Source organism: Malaya genurostris, chromosome 3 (genome assembly GCF_030247185.1).
Source record: "Malaya genurostris strain Urasoe2022 chromosome 3, Malgen_1.1, whole genome shotgun sequence".
In the NCBI taxonomy this organism is placed as follows: domain Eukaryota; kingdom Metazoa; phylum Arthropoda; class Insecta; order Diptera; family Culicidae; genus Malaya; species Malaya genurostris.
The window spans coordinates 181,650,141-181,669,647 of NC_080572.1; the positions used below are offsets into that span (position 1 = coordinate 181,650,141).

At 36.1% G+C, this 19,507-nt stretch overlaps 1 protein-coding gene across 1 annotated transcript; it reads right to left on the reverse strand.

The window, feature by feature from the left end:
- Positions 1–6,753: 6,753 nt before the first annotated feature.
- On the reverse strand, positions 6,754–15,694 carry LOC131438504 (uncharacterized). Its single transcript, XM_058608584.1, has 3 exons — positions 15,321–15,694; positions 15,044–15,241; positions 6,754–7,699 (listed from the first exon to the last, which is right to left on the reverse strand). The coding sequence occupies exons 1-3, from the start codon at positions 15,394–15,396 to the stop codon at positions 6,819–6,821; spliced, it is 1,155 nt and encodes a 384-aa protein (XP_058464567.1). The 5' UTR covers positions 15,397–15,694; the 3' UTR covers positions 6,754–6,818.
- Between the last annotated feature and the right edge of the window lie 3,813 nt (positions 15,695–19,507).

Genomic DNA, 19,507 nt, shown 5'->3' on the forward strand with positions numbered 1-19,507 from the left:
TTATCATATTTACAGTGGGATATTTTCATGCTCAGTTGAAAGAAAAGGTCCGTAGATATCAGGTGTACAACTTTGCTTCCGCCGCTTCCGATAGGTGGCTGTACCGGCTGAGGCTGGTCAAAATACATAGATGATAATGTCTTCGAAGTGAGTGTGTACAGTGCCTAACGAATTGTCATCGCCGTTTCAGTGACAGTTGTTCTTGTTTTCGTATTATTCACGCTCGAAAATGTCTGTTTATGTGCCCAATTCTCGCCATTTGCGGGAAGTTTTACTTTTCTGTTACAATTCGAAAAAAAAATGCAGCTGAAGCGCATCGAATGCTCTCAGAAACTTACGGTGATGCTGCTCTGAGTAAAAGAACGTGTCGGGAGTGGTTTCAACGTCTTAAAAATGATGATTCCGATGTCGAAGACAAACATGGTGGTGGAAGAGAAAAAACTTTCAAAGATGAACAACTTGAAGCATTGCTTGATGAAAATTCGTGCCAAACCCAAGAAGAGCTTGCCGATTCGTTGGGAGTGAATCAGCAAGCCATTTCAAAACGTCTCAAGGCCCTGGGCATGATTCAGAAAGAAGTAAACTGGGTGCCGTACGAGTTGAAACCGAGGGACATCGAGCGCCGTCTATTTGTATGTGAGCAACTGCTTTAAAGACAAAATCGTAAGGGGTTTTTCATCGAATCGTAACGGGTGATGAAAAGTGGGTTCGATACGATAATCCTAAACGCAGAAAATCATGGGGAAAGCCCGGGCATGCTACTTTGTCGAAGGCAACACCGAATATACACGGCGCCAAGGTTATGATTTGTATTTGGTGGGATCAGCTCGGTGTAATTTTCCACGAGCTCTTAAAAACGGGGTGAAACCATCACAGGAGATCTCTACCGAACGCAACTGATGCGCCTTAGTCGCGCGCTAAAAGAAAAGCGGCCACAATATCGAAGGCGACATGACAAAGTCATTCTCCAACACGACAATGCTCGGCCTCACGTCGCAAAATTGGTCAAAAAGGACCTGGAAACGCTGAAATGGGAAGTCTTGCCAAAGATAAACTCAAGATTACGAAGTCCCATATAAATAAAAGAAAAAAATTGTTCGGTAATCGTGAACCCGAGAACTCAGTAATAGTATACTTTTAGTAGCCCCTTGTTAAAAAGCGTCGCAAAAATACTAGAGGTCTGCAAAACAGCTCATTTTGGTGAACAGCTCCGAACCGATCAGCTCACCAAAGTGAATCGATTCGATGTATCAGCTCATCAGCTCTTTTATTTTGAACTTAAGGTTCATTTTGTGGTCCGTTTTTCTTATGCACTTATGTTTTCTTTCAAATGCATGATCGAAATTGAATCATTGATTTGCAATGATGCAATGAATGCAATGCGAAATAATTTATCTTTAATTGATGTCGACTAAATTGAATCTCTTAAAGAGCCGAAGATCCGATCAGCTCGTAGCGTGTTCCCTGCGTCATAATGCAGTGAACTGGGTAGCAAATGAGTGAGCTGGTGAGCTGCGGTTCTTTTGAAAAGAGCTGTGAGCTGTCAGCTCACTTCAATGATTCGATTCACTGGAACAGCTCAGGAGCGAATTGCCCATCTCTAAAAAATACCATGGTTACGCTACAAAACCAAGAGAAAATAAACAAAAGTTTGCAAGTTTTGCGTAAAAAATTGTTGAATCTGATTGCTTCTAAAGCAGATTAAACCGTCTTAAACGAATTAAACATTAGGCTAGTTGAATATAATAAATTACTTCTACATTCAAATACAAAGAACCGCAGAAAGTGTTCGATATTATGCATATTTGAACACGATTTGTTACTAATATGAAAACAAACATCCTCATAGTAACTAACGACGCATAGAGCGACTGGGCGTTTGTTGTTTCGGTTCAACTAATCATTGCACTGCGACTGACGGTGAACCGATTTCATCGAGGGGTCATATTTGAATGGTGTATGAAAAAATATAGACTATTCCATCTTGAGTTTATCTTTGCTTTCATTTACTCTTTTCTCAAATTCTGATCGTTTTAGGAGACTTTCTTTGTTTTCTGAAGCTTTTCCTCCACAATCGCCCATATTTTTCAATGTGGCGAAGTTTTGCCAAGTTCGACGGACTTGCCTCTTTCGGCACAAAAACACAAGCGTTAGTTCCATACTATTCCGTCATCGGTTTCGAGTAACGGCACGATGCCAGGTTAAGCCTAAATAGAGTGTCACCTTCGTGGAACCGGAGTAAGGACCACATTCGCTTCTGGAGGCATTTATTTTCATATATTTGGCACTCACAGATTCTCTTGATCATTCAGGCGAAAATTGCTGACGGGAAATTGCAGAATAGAACGTGGATCTGCTTGGTGTCTGTTTTAATGTATGCGTTAGACCCCTCGTTACCTTGAAAACATGAAGTCCGTCTCGCTTCATTGCCTTTTGGATAAACCTGATAAACCAGACGGACGAACTGACCTTCTTGAAAAACAAAGTCTTGGCATTATATTCCTTTGGTGGAATTTGGCCTTTCAGTTTCAACAGACTTCGCAGCCGATTCTTTGTGTACAGAATCATTGCATGGCTAGTACTATGGATCCTACTGACACTAAGAATTCTTCCAGGTCGGGGCTTCTGACCTTCTTGACCTCATCCCGAATCAAAAGGTTCGGATTGTGCTTGAAATAGTCGAAATAATCTCTTATCTTCCTTGCGTTCACAGGGTTGCATTTCTTCGCTTTTGTTCCGATGCCAGTTTGCTGCGGGTTCGTCTGAGGCTCCTCGAACGATTTAACCACAAGGGACAGAGTCGAGATGTCGATTCCTTACGGTTTCACAATCCACCTGTGGCATTGACCTCAAATTGTTTTGTTGAAGCACTTCTTGTGTGGAAGCCACCTAACAGTTTGTAGCGAAATTTTGCACATGTAAATATTATACTCTAAACTAGTTTTTCCCCGGAATTCCATCAATTTTTACCCATGCAATAAAAAGTTGTATGCAAAAAAAATTTTTCTTTCAAACAGAGTTTTAATCCACCTAGTGATGTAATGAAGCCTTTATTATAATCGTTAAAACCTTCTGATCAAAATTGACAAGGACTGGATTGGAAAAACATTTTTTTTTAGATTTCAGTACATTTCTTCATTATCATCTTCAAAATATTCTCATTGTGAACCAATTCAGGCATTTCAGCGCTCAATTCAATTTTCCATACACTTGCCATAGATCTCGGCCAAGATGGCCTTTAGTTGCTTCAGCGAATTACTTTCTATGTCCTCGAATGTCGTTTTGGAAACAGGAAAAAGTCACCGGCGAATACGGTGGCTGATCAATGACTTTCATTTCATGTTCGGCCAAAAATTCGGGTACAATTATGCTGGACTGCGACGGTGTGTTCAGTTCTTTCGATACGAGCTTGGCATCGACGCGTTTCATACCCAAAACATTAACCAAAATGTGCTGGATCGATCCATAAGAGATACCAAGATTCTCTACACTCTCTTACATGACGATTTTTGAGCACAATTTCCTAAACTTTTTCGATGTTAGCATCGTTATCAGAGGTGGACTCGTTCAATTTTTTCCAATCAAAAAAGCCAGACAAATTTTTCGTGTCGTAAACATACAGCTGCTAAACACACAACTAGATGACATGTCCCGCTCAAACTTAACAGGAATATCAAAGAAGGTTGTACCAACCTAGGAAAAAAATTTCAACATAAACTGTTATGTACTGACGAGTCGAAGACGAAACATAAAGTATAGAAAACAATTATGTGCCCTATGCACAAAACTGGCTAACCCCTAAATGACCACCACCTGAATCGGCCAGTATAACTTGAAACCCGTTTACTTTCGGCACGACAATAAAGACGTTGCACCAAATACAAATAAACGTAAACTAAAGTGAATTTTTTTTTTGAAATTCGCTACTTTTAAACGTGATCTGGAAGCAGCGAACATAAATCAATCAAATGAATAGACATTTTAATTAGTTTATTAACCAGTTATTTTATTTATACAATAACATACCTAGCAACATTTTCTAGCTGAATTTGCTTCCGCGATATTTTTATTGGTAATTTTTCGTTTATTATGGTCTGATAAACAAGCTAAACTAAACCATGGCAACATAAAATAAAGTTGCCAGTAATGTCGTTTTCGTTTTTAAATTGCACTACACTGGTGCAGCGAAAGCTGCACTGGAACCGTTCGTTTTTATCAATTGCACTACTCCAGTGCTACACTTTTTCTGCACCGATACCACTGGTGTAGCACTCATCAAAAGTTCGGTGTAGCTCTGTGCAATGGAATCTTTTATTGTAGTCAAGGGTTACTGTTTATGTTTTCATCATTTCTGTTCGTTTATTAATGCCATGGTGTAGTACTGCATCGATGTAGTGCAGTTTAAAAACGAAAACGACATAAGATACATTTCTGTTCACTCTGACTTGTCAAGGAATCACAGGTGGAACGGAATCATATTTCTCGGTTAATTTTTCATTAGGGCGTATAAGCAAGTGACTGTTTCTCTTTGTTTACTTTCTCTTCTATTAATTGCCAAGCGGCTTCCACGTTTATCACTCAACTCTTTGCAGAAAATGGTACCTGGAACTTTCGACTTTCAAACAGAGTAGTGAAATCAAAGAAAATCTCTTTAAACACATCACAATAATCGAAAGAGAGAGAGATTAAAGAGAAACTGTCACTTGCTCATACGCCCTAATGAAAAATCAACCGAGATTTGTATTTGGTTGCACTTCGGTGCAAACGGAAAAAGTGTTCTGCTTGTAGCAGAAACTTTGTGTCTGCTTCAGTGGCGTACCGATAAAATTTGGTACCCGGGGCAAAATAAGAGATTTGCCGCCTCCATCGTTGGTTTAGTGAGTAAAATATGAACAGAGCTGAACTCCATCTCCGGAGAGATGACTTGGGCGAGCAAATAGAAAAGGTCCCAAAGATTAATTTGCCGCCCCCTTCTCCCCTCTTCTGCAGTATGAAAGATTTTCCAAAAAATCATTTTTTTCTGTTAGTTTCTCATTCATTTGGCTTCTCCAATATATGTTTCCACTCAATCATTGTATTTAGGAATTCGTATATATTTAGATGGTATGTCATAACAAAACTCTCCACATTGAATCCAAACAAAATGGAGGGATTTCAGATGGAATTTTAAATCCTTTCATTTGAATCTATGTTCATGAAAATCGGAGTATTCCGAGAAAATTGAATTTATATTTTTACATGTTTTAGCCCATATCACCATGTAATTTCGGAAGTGAGATTCGGATAAATAACAAAAATTGCGTGAGGAAATATTATTCCTTTCGTTTGAATCTAAGTTTTTGGCAATCTGCAAAAATATGTGGAGTTTCAATTTATTTTTTTCTGTATTAGTCTCCTTCCTCTTCCATGCCTTCAATGTTCTGATACAATCAAACCTGAAATAGTTGTAAGATCATGTACAGTATATACAAAAATAAATGAGTTTTTGAGTAGGTTAAAGAATGACTACCGAAATACTTATATGACATATAAGGAAACTAGTAGTAATATGTTTTGTTAAATACTTACCGTTATGACTTTATTCGAAATATATTAGGTTTACTATATAAACACTAATGTATATTGCCTTAAGAAATAAACGTATTTATAAAAAAAATCTGCAAAAAAATGAAGATACATATTTGTTTCGAAAGCACCTCACGACGATCTTAATTGAACGGTATGTGTCACTTCGACCTTCGATTGAAAAGTTGATTTTCACGTCATTCCATAGCCATACTGTATGAGAGATGCAAAATACGATACGAATACTATACGAGTCTCAGAAGTTAATTGTTTTACGAATCTCTGAAGTCATTTGTTTTTTTAATATTTTTTTTTTAATTTTTTGTTTTGTCTTATTCTAATTTAAAAATTTTTAAAGTTTTTATACGGATACATGAAAAGACTTTGGTGCATGAGCATTTGTTTTTTCTACAACCTAGCATCAGTTCTTACATAAAAATGCTTGGCGTGATTTGTAGCAACAACATCACTCAGTTTGTTCCACTTGATTATTGTAAAAAAAAGTAACTTAAATTTAATCGATCATTAGATTAGGGTTATAGAATACATTAGTGAGAGTTTTATGAATAATGTGCATCACGTGTTGGTATAAACAAAGGTCGGGACATTAAGCAATCTTAATAAGTTCTAGTTAACGTGTCTCCCTATAATCATGCTCTTAACGAATGAAAAAACGCTACCTCAAATTATTCCACTAATTAGTCATATGCTCTAACTACTTCACGGAAGAGTGACCACTTTCTTTTCACAAAAACGGTGAACTCATACATGCACGACATTTCGCGAACCTTCGCGTGATTACAAAATATAATCATAAATTCAAATGCAGTAGCTGCGGTTTTTCTTTATGCCATGCGTTGGGTCCTTTTCATAGTCATTATCATTCCATTGTGTTGAAATAATCCGCTTTTCCCAGAAGTACTTTCTGTATGCCATACTGTTGCAATTACAATCCGACATTGACCGATTGAAGAATATAGTCGGAGTCTTTGTCAAGCTAATATAACTCCTGATATGATATGATATGCTTTTCCAATATTGAACGTTTCAGTCGTTTAGCAGAATATAATGTAGAGGAGTAAAATTAAATAGGAAAATATAACTAGTTAGTACGAGGAAAAAATATTAAAACATCATCTATAAGTTTAGCTTAAATTTATTTTCGAATGATTAGAATGCATACAAATTTTAATGGGTTACAATAATCAGACTCCATTCCCCCATATCTTATCAATGCTGATGCAGTTCATATTTTAACTCACTAATACGCCAACGCCATCACCATCCTTCGAGAGTCGTTTTTTATGTTTCTTACCTTTGAAGTCATACATGTTTTGGTATTTGTTGATTGAATTTTTCAGTTTCTTATTTAACCACGCGGCAAATGCCTCCTCATTGGTCTGTGCTTTGATTTGCTGCTGTTCTACCTTCTTCTGGTACCGTTCATAGAATCGCTTTCTTTTCGCTTCCACTCTTTTGTTTTTTGCATCCAGTTCTTCTTTGGACAATCCATACTCCGAATGAAATCCGTTATAGTACGGTAACTTGTCGTCCAATTTCTTCTTAAAACGGCAGCATTTTCGTTGGCACTTGGCCGACTTGTTCCGAAAGTGAGCCTGAACAGGACTGTCACGTTCCCGCGATTGCTTGTTATATTGTGTTTCAGTGTTATCTTCGTTTGCTTCAGATTCTAAATCATACGAAAGCGATTCTCTCATCAATCGCTCTTTCAAAATTTCCCGTTCCTCTGAATTATCCTCCTCATTTTGAGAATCCTCGGAATAATTTACCTCACTCTGACCATCGCCGGATCCCGATCCCTCTTCACTGGCACGAGCCTTTGTCGGACTACTGCTGTCTTCACTCGTAGTTTCCGGATTCGCCACTTCCGTATCGAAACTGGATTCCGTCACTTCTTCTTCGAGTTCCTCGTATTCATCTTGTTCTTCCTCTGCTTGTTCTTCGTTGACAACTGCGGTTTCTATTCGAGACTCAATTTCATCCTCCGTGGGTTCATTTATGCTCAGTTCCTCGATGATATCTTCGTCTACCTCGTCCATATCATCGGTAGGGTTTTTACTCTCCACACAATCATTCAACTCTGGTGAAGTTTCCGGTTCCTCGCTCACAATACCTGATGAAAGATGTAAAACATTGATTTTAAATTATTGATACTAAAATTATGGAATGATCATAATTTTATTCAACTTATATTCAGTGCTTAAGAAATAAAGGGTGCGCCATCTATTTCAACATTAAATAACATCGAGCCATTTTTTAAAGTAGGAGAGACCACCGACGGCGCACGCTACCGTTGGATTTTGCCGTATTTGTTTACCAATAAACGCAGACAAAAATATCTGAGAACTTATATTCTCAACAAGATAAAAATTGCCACACCAGAACGGCTACAATCAAGTTCCCAGAACGCATTCCCTCAAAATATGGTAATTTGGAATGTCCTATTCGTGAGGTTATGAAAAAAACGAAGCTCATTCTAGCAAGCCGAAGAACATTGACGAAATTAAAGCTGATAAACTAGCTAAAATAGCTGCGATAAAGCCCGTAATCCCGGCCAATGTTTGGCAAAATGCCCGCAAAAGAGCTACTTTTTGTGTATGAAATAAGGGTGCCCATTTGTTCGACGTTGTATCCTAAACCTAGTTTGAAAGAAATAGAATAGAATAGACTTATTTATTTGTTAAAAATCGGTTGAAAAATGGTGGAGTTATTCAATGTTGAAATAAGATACATCCAGATTGCGCACCCTGTAAAAAAAAAACACGAGTTCAAAATCAGAATTAGGATGCTAAGGAAAGGGATGCTGTTTTCTCTTGGGGCGATTTACAATTTCAGGAAAACGGCAATTGTTTTCAAAACGCAATAGAAGTTTTCTTCGCTGTCGTTGAGCGGAAATTAAAAAAAAACAAATATCAATTTGTTTGATACATTTTGAAAAATAAACCAACATATCGGTATCGGAAGATTCATCAAGCAAAAGTGGAGAAAACTGCTTCTGCGTTTTTCAACAATGACTGGCTAAGATTGTAAGTAAAACCTTGAAGAGAATATTCAATAAACCGACGCCAAAAATAAACATGTTTTGACAAACTATTTAAATAAATCATAGTGGACGTAAGGAGAATGATAACAGCTGTTTGTAATGAAGATATAAGAAGGCACAAAGAGGAAGATAGTTTTTTTTCTAAAGCCAGAATCCAATAACCGAATGGTTAAAATCTTTATAGGCGATTTAATTGTATCTATACTCCCAAAGACCTCACTGTGAAAAGCTCCTGAACTATACGTCGTTTCATTTGTGCCTAAGCTTGTTAAATCTATTTTACTGTACCTGAGAATCGAGTTTGTTTTGGAGGTGTTGATCGTTACCTCCGGTACTTTTAGAACTTTGACTTATCATCTCATATGACGGTTTGAATTTTTAACACTTTCCATATTATATTTCCTAAACCGGAGGTCGGTTCTGGATAAAATTTTACCGCATGCTATGTGACCATAAGACCTACAATTTGAATCAAGTTTGCAAAAATCGGTTCAGCGGTATTCGAAAGAATCAAGTGCACTGTTTACACCGTCAATCCAGAAGTCGAATCTAGATAAAAATCAATAACAGGCTGGGAACCCAGCAGAAACATCAAGTTATCGCCCAATTAGCTTACTTTCTTCTATCAGTAAACTTTTTGAAAAAATTATCTTGTTGAGAATGATGACTCATATAAATGAGAATTCAATTTTTTTACCAGAGCAGTTTGGATTTCGTCATGAACATTCAACAACTCATCAACTTGTCAGAGTAACGAACATGATAAAAGCAAATAAATCTTCTGGGTTATCCACTGGAGTTGCTCTTCTAGACATAGAAAAAGCATTCGACAGTGTTTGGCACAAAGGTTTAATAGCAAAAATGTCTGATTTCCAGTTTCCTATTTATTTGATCAAAATGATTCAAAATTATTTAACTGATCGTACTCTTCAGATTAGCTATCAGAATTGTAAATCTGAATTGCTACCCGTACGAGCCGGTGTTCCGCAGGGTTCGAGTGTAGCTCCAATCTTGTATAATATTTTCACTTCTGATCTTCCAAATCTACCCGTTGGTTGTCAGAAATCGCTATTCTGTGACGACACAAGTCTATTAGCCACAGGTAGAAATCTAAGAGTGATCTGCAGTCGCCTACAAAGAAGTTTAAATATTTTCAGTGATTATCTGTCAAAATGGAAAATTAAACCAAATGCAGCAAAAACGCAATTAATTATCTTTCCTCACAAGCCAAGAGCTTCTTTTCTTAAACCAAACAATAATCACATTCTCAAATTGAATGGCTTGGAATTGACATGGTCTGATCAAGCTAAATACTTAGGTTTAACGTATGACAAAAAACTCACTTTCAAGGATCACATTGAAGGAATCCAGGCAAAGTGTAATAAATATATTAAATGTTTATATCCTCTTATAAACAGAAATTCTAAGCTCTGTCTAAAAAACAAATTGTTAATTTATAAACAAATTTTCAGACCAGCCATGCTTTATGCGGTACCAATTTGGTCAAGCTGTTGTTCCACCAGGAAGAAAACGCTTCAAAGGATTCAGAATAAAATTCTGAAAATGATTCTGAAGCGTCGACCCTGGTTTAGTACAAATGAGTTACACAGACTCACAAATATAGAACCATTAGATGTAATGTCACATAATATTATAAGCAAATTCCGACAAAAATCGATGCAATCTTCAATTGAATCGATTCGCTCTCTGTATTAGTTAGTAAGTTAGTATATAAGTTCCTTTCCCCATTACACAATACAAGTAGGTTTAGAATTTTCCCTACACAAAAATCTCAGAATTGCGGAAGCAAATGATGTCTTCATGGTAATAACCAAATCATATATATATATATATATATATATATATATATATATATATATATATATATATATATATATATATATATATATATATATATATATATATATATATATATATATATATATATATATATATATATATATATATATATATATATATATATATATATATATATATATATATATATATATATATATATATATATATATAACAGGGCTGAAAAGTCACCACTTGTGGCTGAACATCCAATTTAAATCTTAATAATTTAATTTTAACTCATATTCCAATAAATAGTTATTTAAAAAAAAAAAAAAAAAAATAACAGGCTGGGGAACCATAAGACCTTTCAATTGAATCTTAGTATGCGAAAATTCTCTAATAGTACTGTTGTTGTACCGTTGAATTCCACTATGTCACGTCATTACACTCTCACAAAGTCACTATTTTCACAGTCACTATTTTTACGAATGTGTATCAAACGTTACAATACAGATACGTATTTCGGAATGTTATTTACATCCTTCTTCAGTATATCGGTTTTATAAGTCAAACAGAAATTTACACACTTAGAAAATTTCGCAGAATTCGGTAATTTTTTTACCGAATTTTCAACAGCTGAACGTTCGGTAATCAGTTCGGTAATTAAATTGATTACCGATCGTTCGGTAATTGCTGAACTGTCAAACAACTACCGTAAACTGTAAACCAAATGAATCTAGCTGATTGTTTGGTAATTTTTTGTTTGTTTGTTTTCCTTTGGTTAAAATTCTGGATTTTCGGATTTTGAAAAACAACACAAATTCCAACCTGTTGTGGCTATGGTTTTATTCCAAGAAAAAAAGGGTCAAATGTTCCGGCTGACCAGAATTATGAGCGCCTTCCAAAACACTGCACAATCCGTCGAGTCCACCAAAAAAATTCCCTCGAACGATTTGTGTAAACAAATGTGTAACTGGACAAATTTTTTTTCTGCCTATAACTAAACAAAAAGCTTTTAGTGGTTCAAATGTTTTAAAATTTTAGCACCAGTATCTCAATTCATTCGATGAACTCTTCAAGATTCTTCGTTTGGTTAATAAAAAGACACTGAAAATTTTAATAAATGTTTGACAGTTTGTTTCACGACAATCAGTTTTCACAGAAGTTCGGTTATTGGAAGATAATTTTACCATACGGACGGTATGGTTTTTACCGTACTCGGCGACTGTTCAGATTTACCGTATGAATTGTATATCTATTTACAGAATTCTGTAATGAAAACTTGCGTAAAACTGATCGTCCGGTAAAAATTTGCATAATTGTTGTAAAATGAAGTTCATGTACCGAAATATCGGTAATTTCTATTGATTACCGAAAGTTTTCGTCAAAAACATTACCGAACAACGGAATCGAATCTTAGTGTGTACTGATGCGAAAATTGTTTCAGCAGTTTCCGAGAAAATCGAGTGCACTTTTTTCCATTTTTAGCACATATTACCCCGTAACTCCGGAATCGGATAAAATTCCATAGCAGATTATGTAGCCACAAGGGTTTAGAAGCCTAGATCTTATGGCCATTTTAATCAATTCCGCGATACCTATAGATGAGTGTGATTTTATTTTATTTTATTTTTGTTTTTTAGGAGCAATAGAAAAGCCCGCTGGAGCTGAGATTTTTGTTCTCCTTCTCCAGCAGGCATAAAACCTTCTCATCTTTGTATCAACAGATAACATTTGTCCAACTGATACATAACGAAATCTTAAATTACCCTTATATCGTCTAATTATCTAAATATAACTAGCGGGAAAAAAATCGGAGATAACGGGTTTTAATGGTGTTACGAGATAAATTTAAATCAAATTCATCAGAGCAAGTATTGAATACGCGACACATACTCGAAAACGGTTCATTAAAGCCGTAGTTAGTTCTAGCACGAGGATTTCTGAGAAAGGGATTAAACCGCAAATTACGCCGATGAATGTCAAAATTTAGCTGTTGTAGGAGATCTGCACAATCAATTCGAGATTGGATGAGGTCCACGACGAAAACAGCTTTCAGTGTATCACGGCGGACAGATAGCAAATCGAGGTGTACGAGCCTACATCGATCTTCGTAGCTTGGGAGATTCAATGGATCTCTCCAGGGCAGGCGACGCAAAGCAAAACGAATGAACTTGCGTACGTAACAGGATTAGTTTTGCTATCATTGCGAAGACAGAGTCGGAAGAACAGCAGTTGCGAAAAATAATTTTGCGCGCCTAACTTGAAAATTAATGGAAGAATATAGTGGAAAATTACGTGCATCATGAAGCTCTTCACCCGGATGTTGACAAAACCGCAATGTCTCATTATGGATGACGAGACGTACGTAAACGTCAACTCTCCTCAACGGGACTCCTGTTTTCCACTGCTCATCATAAGTTTGATGTCCCAGAAAAAGTTAGACATGACAATTGGACAGGAAATGTGCTTCACCCGGATCATTGCGCCTGTATCGTATCGGTATGTTGTCATCCTACCAACTGCTTATTTCTTTTTAATGTTTTCTTATATAGTTTTGTATGTCTGAAGCGGTATAAACTATTATTACTTTAATTATCTTGAAATGATATGCAAATGTTTGGTCCACTAGCACTAACTTTCCTAATCTGCTCTAATTGTTTCTATCTTTGTCGATGTTTCGCATGAGAATATATCAGAAAATTTATAAACAACATTAAAAATGCACTCAATCTACAATCTTGAAAGTGGAAATGTATTTTTTTTTTGCATTCGCATAGTAAAGTATGAATGATGATTGGTCAGACAAGCCCTGAGACCGAGACAGCGTGATTCCATCTGTCTCAAAGTTGTGCTAATGCCCAGGGATGAGAAATGGACAATTTTTCATTATTTTCTTGTACAGAAACAGAAAAGTTAGAAAAATTGTCACCATCACTGCTAAAAGACAGCATAAAGAAAACAAAAATGAATTTGGTTTCAATAATAAGTTTATTAGCCAAATACTCATGAGAAGTGTCAAAGCAAAACAATCCATTAAAAAGCTAATAAGGATAGTCTTGTTGAAATTGTCAGCAAATTGTTTTGACATTATTCGCACTTGTTACGATATATCCATATTTAAATTTCTAAACCGATATGTAAAAAAGCCTGTGTATTTATTCAGAATTTATGCGCATTTGATATGTTACGTGGAACAGTGAAGTGAGCTTCGAATGTTGCTGAAGGCTATATCGAAACAAAAATAAAGGTAGGTTTATATTTGTTCAAAACCTAATTTTGGATCAAGAAAATAAGATCCTTCACAGTTTGTGTAGAACAATCGTAGTAGGCGGTTGCTCTTCCCGATGGTTTCTTGTTATTTCATGGCATATTTCGCTCGGGTTACGCCTTCCGGAGTACTACCGAGTTTCCGAGTTCTCCGAGTTTTTAATGAGAGAGTGGAGAGATTTTATGAAAAAGAAGCTTATGTTTCGTTTATGTATTTTCCTCCAATACAACACGGGAAGTCGCTATCGTATTTATACCTGCCAATATATAAAAGACAACCCCGACTGCAAAGATCTTTTCGGTAGTAATGTGCCAGCTAGTGGCTAGTAGTCATTACATTGTTAAAGTTTTTTCGGTAACAGTGCGCCATATAACTACAGATTGCAGAAGCCAATTTAACCATTCATGTTGGTAGAAAACAACATTTTATTTTACTGTGATTCAATTATAAAATTAGTTGAATGGGAATGGAGTGTACCTTAGCTAAGAAATGACAGCACGTTTAATTTGTGAATTCAACTAAAAAAATGCCATTTCAATTAATGTTTTATCATTATTAGGGGATTAGAATTAAATAAACTAAATTAACAAAAGTAAGATTTTTTGGTAGTCTCAAATTTATATTACATTAAATGAAAAAATATATGTGATACAGGTATCCCTATTCAATGTTTGAGCAGATTTTTAAACTCCGCTTTCATTATTGTTCAAAAATTATTTCTGTGTATTATCATCGCAAATCAATAACATTACTCGAGTATGATTCAACTAATTGCAATATCTAAAACAACTAAAGCTGATTCGTTTTCCAATTTTGTTTCAATTACAACGCCGGTTGTTTCAACTAAAATAATCGTTCTGCGTCCTGGAGTAAAAGGACTAAATCATAAAAAAAAATGTTTCAAGCGTCGTTTGTGCTTATTTTAAAACAAAAATGACAGTTTAGGAAAAACAAAAATCGATTAGTTGTACCATATTTTAAACAATCGAATGCAGAAAATCAACTAATATTTTGGTTAAAATGGGATCGCGGGTGGTTCCGTGTAGAAGCGATTTAGATGAGAAGAATAGACTTGCTTTCTCTCGATTTATATCATTATGCGTAAATGGCAACTCCCTTAGATTATAAATGCCTTGAAATTTGAAGTAATATATTAGTACTAATCATTTCGCAACGCGTTCTTTAATTGTAATACAAATAATGCCCATTGTGCTATGGGAGGTAGTTCTGCTACATCAGATGGTTGTATAACACATAACATATATTACGTCACAATAATTATTTTAGTCTTTGTGTACTGTACTAACAAATCATCCTAAATTTTATCCACATAATCTGCTTACCATTAGCAATACAATACCCATGCTCTTCCTCAGCATCACTGCACTCATCCGGCTCGTAGTCGACCAATTGATCCCGAAAAGTAACCCTCCTTTCACCACAACCGAATTTCGGCGACGGAGGTGTCGGTATGGCAAACGACTCCTGGTTGGCTTGCTTTATTTTCTCCTTGATGTTGTATTCGTTGGCAGGCCGCAAAACTGCAAGTAACATGTCAAAGCACACCCACATAACAACTAACTGAAACGATTTGACTCAGTTGAGCTTCACTTTACTCACAGTATCCTTCGTAGTCATCCTCGTCGTCGTTGTCGATCATTATGTCGTTTTCGGATTGGCAAATCCGAGTAGTCATCGCCTCCGACGGGTTCTATTGGGGATCCAACCGAACTGATTGGAGAAAATTGGTTCGACGCTTTTGCTGAGATTTTTTGCTTTGATCTATTTTGTACAATCGACAAGAAACATTTCACTTTCACTTCAGTGAACGATTTCTCTCAATGGTATAATTTTCAGGCTATGGCGGAATTATTTTTTCAAATCGCTTCTTCAACAAGTAATTGAGCTTTTTGAATTTTTATTGTAGACACACCCATATTATTTAATTGTTATAAATGCTATGTTGCAAATTAAAGCACTCGTAGTATGTACGAACTAAACGCGACGAGTAACCTTAACAAACTGAAAGAAGCAGAAATCCTTTAGCATGTGGAAACCTGCGAGTTTTGCACTGGTATCCTAGCAGGCTGACTGTGTGCAGAAATATTAGAAAATTATGTTAGGGAATCGGGAGATAATACGGTCATGATGAGTACCTTGTTTGACAAATTGCAATACTCTACAACTTTTTTGTTATTTAGTCTTATTAAAATTCATTAAACTTCGTAATATTCAAGAGCTTGAACTATGAAGAGTTATTATAGAAATTGAATATTATTTCAAACAGTATAACATATTTTTAAATTCTTCACCTATACGACAATCCTTTAAAATTGTTCAAATAGTTGTATGCAAGATTGACTTGTTTTTGATTACTTGAAGAATTTGTACAATTCAAACAAGTTGACGACAAATTCACGTAAATCCAGCTTATAACGCAATTTACGGTTAGCGATGCAATTGATTGTGACAAATGCATTGGTTCACTAGTGCGTGTGTTCATGTACTAGAAAACGCCTGAATTTTGCTCAAGAACTTCCCGAATAGATGTTAAATGTCCACACTGCACCATACTCCTCTACTTCTAAATGGCGGTTTATAGCTTCTAGTTAACAGTGAAGCCACGTGGTTCATATGAGCAGTACTATATATTCTAAAATAGATAGATAGATAGATAGATTTTAGTGAACTGATGTTTCTTACTAAACCACTAAAAAGCATTATATGCTGGAATTACCTGTCTTTTGAGTGACCCTACTAATCAGTACTCAGTAATGTGATGTGAAAAAAATCGTATTTAGTGCTCTAAACTCCAATAGTAAACGAAACAATAAACTATATAGGTAATTAAATAAAACAATTACCGTATTATACTAACGTTCCCCTGATTCATAAACAAAACACATTACAAAGGAAGGGGACAAACATAAACAAATACGGAAACTATATCGATCAAACCGACGAGGTTGGTGTTCCGGTAAGTCGTTTTTTATACACCCCCAACTCAACATCTGTGTTTTTCCGACTGCCAACATACTACCATCAGCTGCCGAACGAACAGTATGTGGGTAGTGTACTCCAAAGACCCGTAACTTGTTGTACATATTGCCTTCCCCGGTGGCAACTGATTAGCATTGCGATGTTGGGGAAAACCGACGAAGCTCAGGCTCGCGTTGTTCTACTATTGAAGGCAGTGCAAAACATAGTCGCTCCGCTTGATTAATGGTGTACTTTGTCACCAGAACGGAGGAAACAAAGATTTCCGGCATGGCCTAAAACGGTTGCCACCGTCACGGCATGTGTGTGGAGTGATGAAGGAATTAATGGTTTTGAGTTTACAAGTCAGGCTAATGATAACCGAAAATCCAGCGTGACAGAAAAAGGATTTTGGGGGAAAGATGATGATTTTTTTTAAATAACTATTTATTGGAATATGAGTTAAAATTAAAATATTAAGAATTAAATTGGGTGTTCAGCCACAAGTGGTGACTTATCAGCCCTATTATATATATGATTTGGTTATTACCATGAGGACATCATTTGCTTCCGCGATTCTGAGATTTTTGTGTAGGGAAAATTCTAAACCTACTTGTATTGTGTAATGGGGAAAAGGAACTTATATACTAACTTACTAACTAATACAGAGATCGAACCGATTCAATTGAAGATTGCATCGATTTTTGTCGGAATTTGCTTATAATATTATGTGACATTACATCTAATGGTTCTATATTTGTGAGTCTGTGTAACTCATTTGTACTAAACCAGGAAGGACGCTTCAAAATCATTTTCAGAATTCTATTCTGAATCCTTTGAAGCGTTTTCTTCCTGGTGGAACAACAACTTGACCAAATTGGTACTGCATAAAGCATGGCTGGTCTGAAAATTTGTTTATAAATTAACAATTTGTTTTTTAGACAGAGCTTAGAATTTCTGTTTATAAGAGTACATTTAATATATTAATATATTTATTACACTTTGCCTGGATTCCTTCAATGTGATCCTTGAAAGTGAGTTTTTTTGTCATACGTTAAACCTAAGTATTTAGCTTGATCAGACCATGTCAATTCCAAGCCATTCAATTTAAAAATGTGATTATTGTTTGGTTTAAGAAAAGAAGCTCTTGGCTTATGAGGAAAGATAATTAATTGCGTTTTTGCTGCATTTGGTTTAGTTTTCCATTTGGACAGATAATCACTGAAAATATTTAAACTTCTTTGTAGGCGACTGCAGATCACTCTTAGATTTCTACCTGTGGCTAACAGACTTGTGTCTCCACAGAATAGCGATTTCTGACAACCAACGGGTAGATTTGGAAGATCAGAAGTGAAAATATAATACAAGATTGGAGCTACGCTCGAACCCTGCGGAACACCGGCTCGTACGGGTAGCAATTCATATTTAAAAAGATGATGATAAATTTTGAAGTTAAATAGTAAGGAACACAACCTTTAACTCCTCGATGATTAGATATTAGATATTCTATCAATTATAATTACAAGCTTAAATAAACGCAATCGAAAGTAATTCAATATATTGACAAACAACACGTTTGGTAAATTATGCTCATCCTCGATTGATTGCTTTGATCTACTTTTCGTTGTCCTGATTAGTACCATAAATAAAATATATCTAGATTCCCTAGTGTAATAGTAACGTAATTGGGATGCTCGAGACATCAAAAGCGTATGGATGCGTAAATGCTCCTAAAATGTATGTATAATTTTTAATTCACCTGGTGATGTAATGATGCTTTTCTCATTTTACTTATAGTTTCAGAAACATCACTAGAAGATTTTGTCAAGCTTTTTTCTTTCAAACTTTAACAAAATCAAAAACTTTCTTCGGGTATAAACTACCATAATCTTTTCAATTTGTAAACAGTTAAGTTAATATAGATCTAAATGTGGCAACCTTGCACGCTATATAAAATTGAACAAAGCACGCTGTGTGCTAGGCGGTGGTGTATTCTTCTCCCGTATCTGTTTTGCATCATTTTTGAATGACTTGTTGGTAAACAAGCTACCGCCATTGTTGTTGTGCAGATAGCTCAACTATTTTTGTCTTTTTCGAGTGTTTTTGATCGTTCTGTTGTAGCTTTTTGCTCATTTTCGATACACGGACTTGCCGTTTTTGATTTAGTTTTGGAGTGCATAGAAAGTGTTATTGAGCAGTTTCACCGCCGTTAGAAATTCAGTTATCGAGTAGTATTATTGATCATAGATAACGCATCAATAAGATATCTCGTTTTCCGCGTCATATTTACCGTTCGTAGCGCCAACTGTGTTTCAATGTCGGCTGGCTTAAATTCGAGTGCTATGGCTGATGCATGCGATCGTTGTGCGAAAACCGTTAAACCTGACGAGGATTTTATCTATTGCTCAGGGTTTTGCCATCATGTTGTCCATATGAAATGTGGCAAATTGAATAAGCCTTTCTTGAAGGTACTAGCCGATAGTCCTAATTTGCTCTGGTATGGATTTATTTGTCTCGGTTTCATCCCAGCGTCACCAAGCAAATGGTCGAACAACTAACAAGAGACGGTCTTCAGTACAACGAAGAGGTTAAGGTTGTCCCATTGGTGAAAAAAGGAATTGACGTCAATAGTATGAATTTCATTTCCTTCAAAGTCGGGGTACTACCCCAATATCGCGACGCTGCACTCGATCCCGATACGTGGCCTCAAGGTGTCCTTTTCCGCGAGTTCGAGGACAATCGCAACAAAAACATTTGGTGCCCACCGATCGATGTTTCACCACCAACACCCGATGAGCCTACCATTCCAGAATCGTCTCCCGGTACTTCGT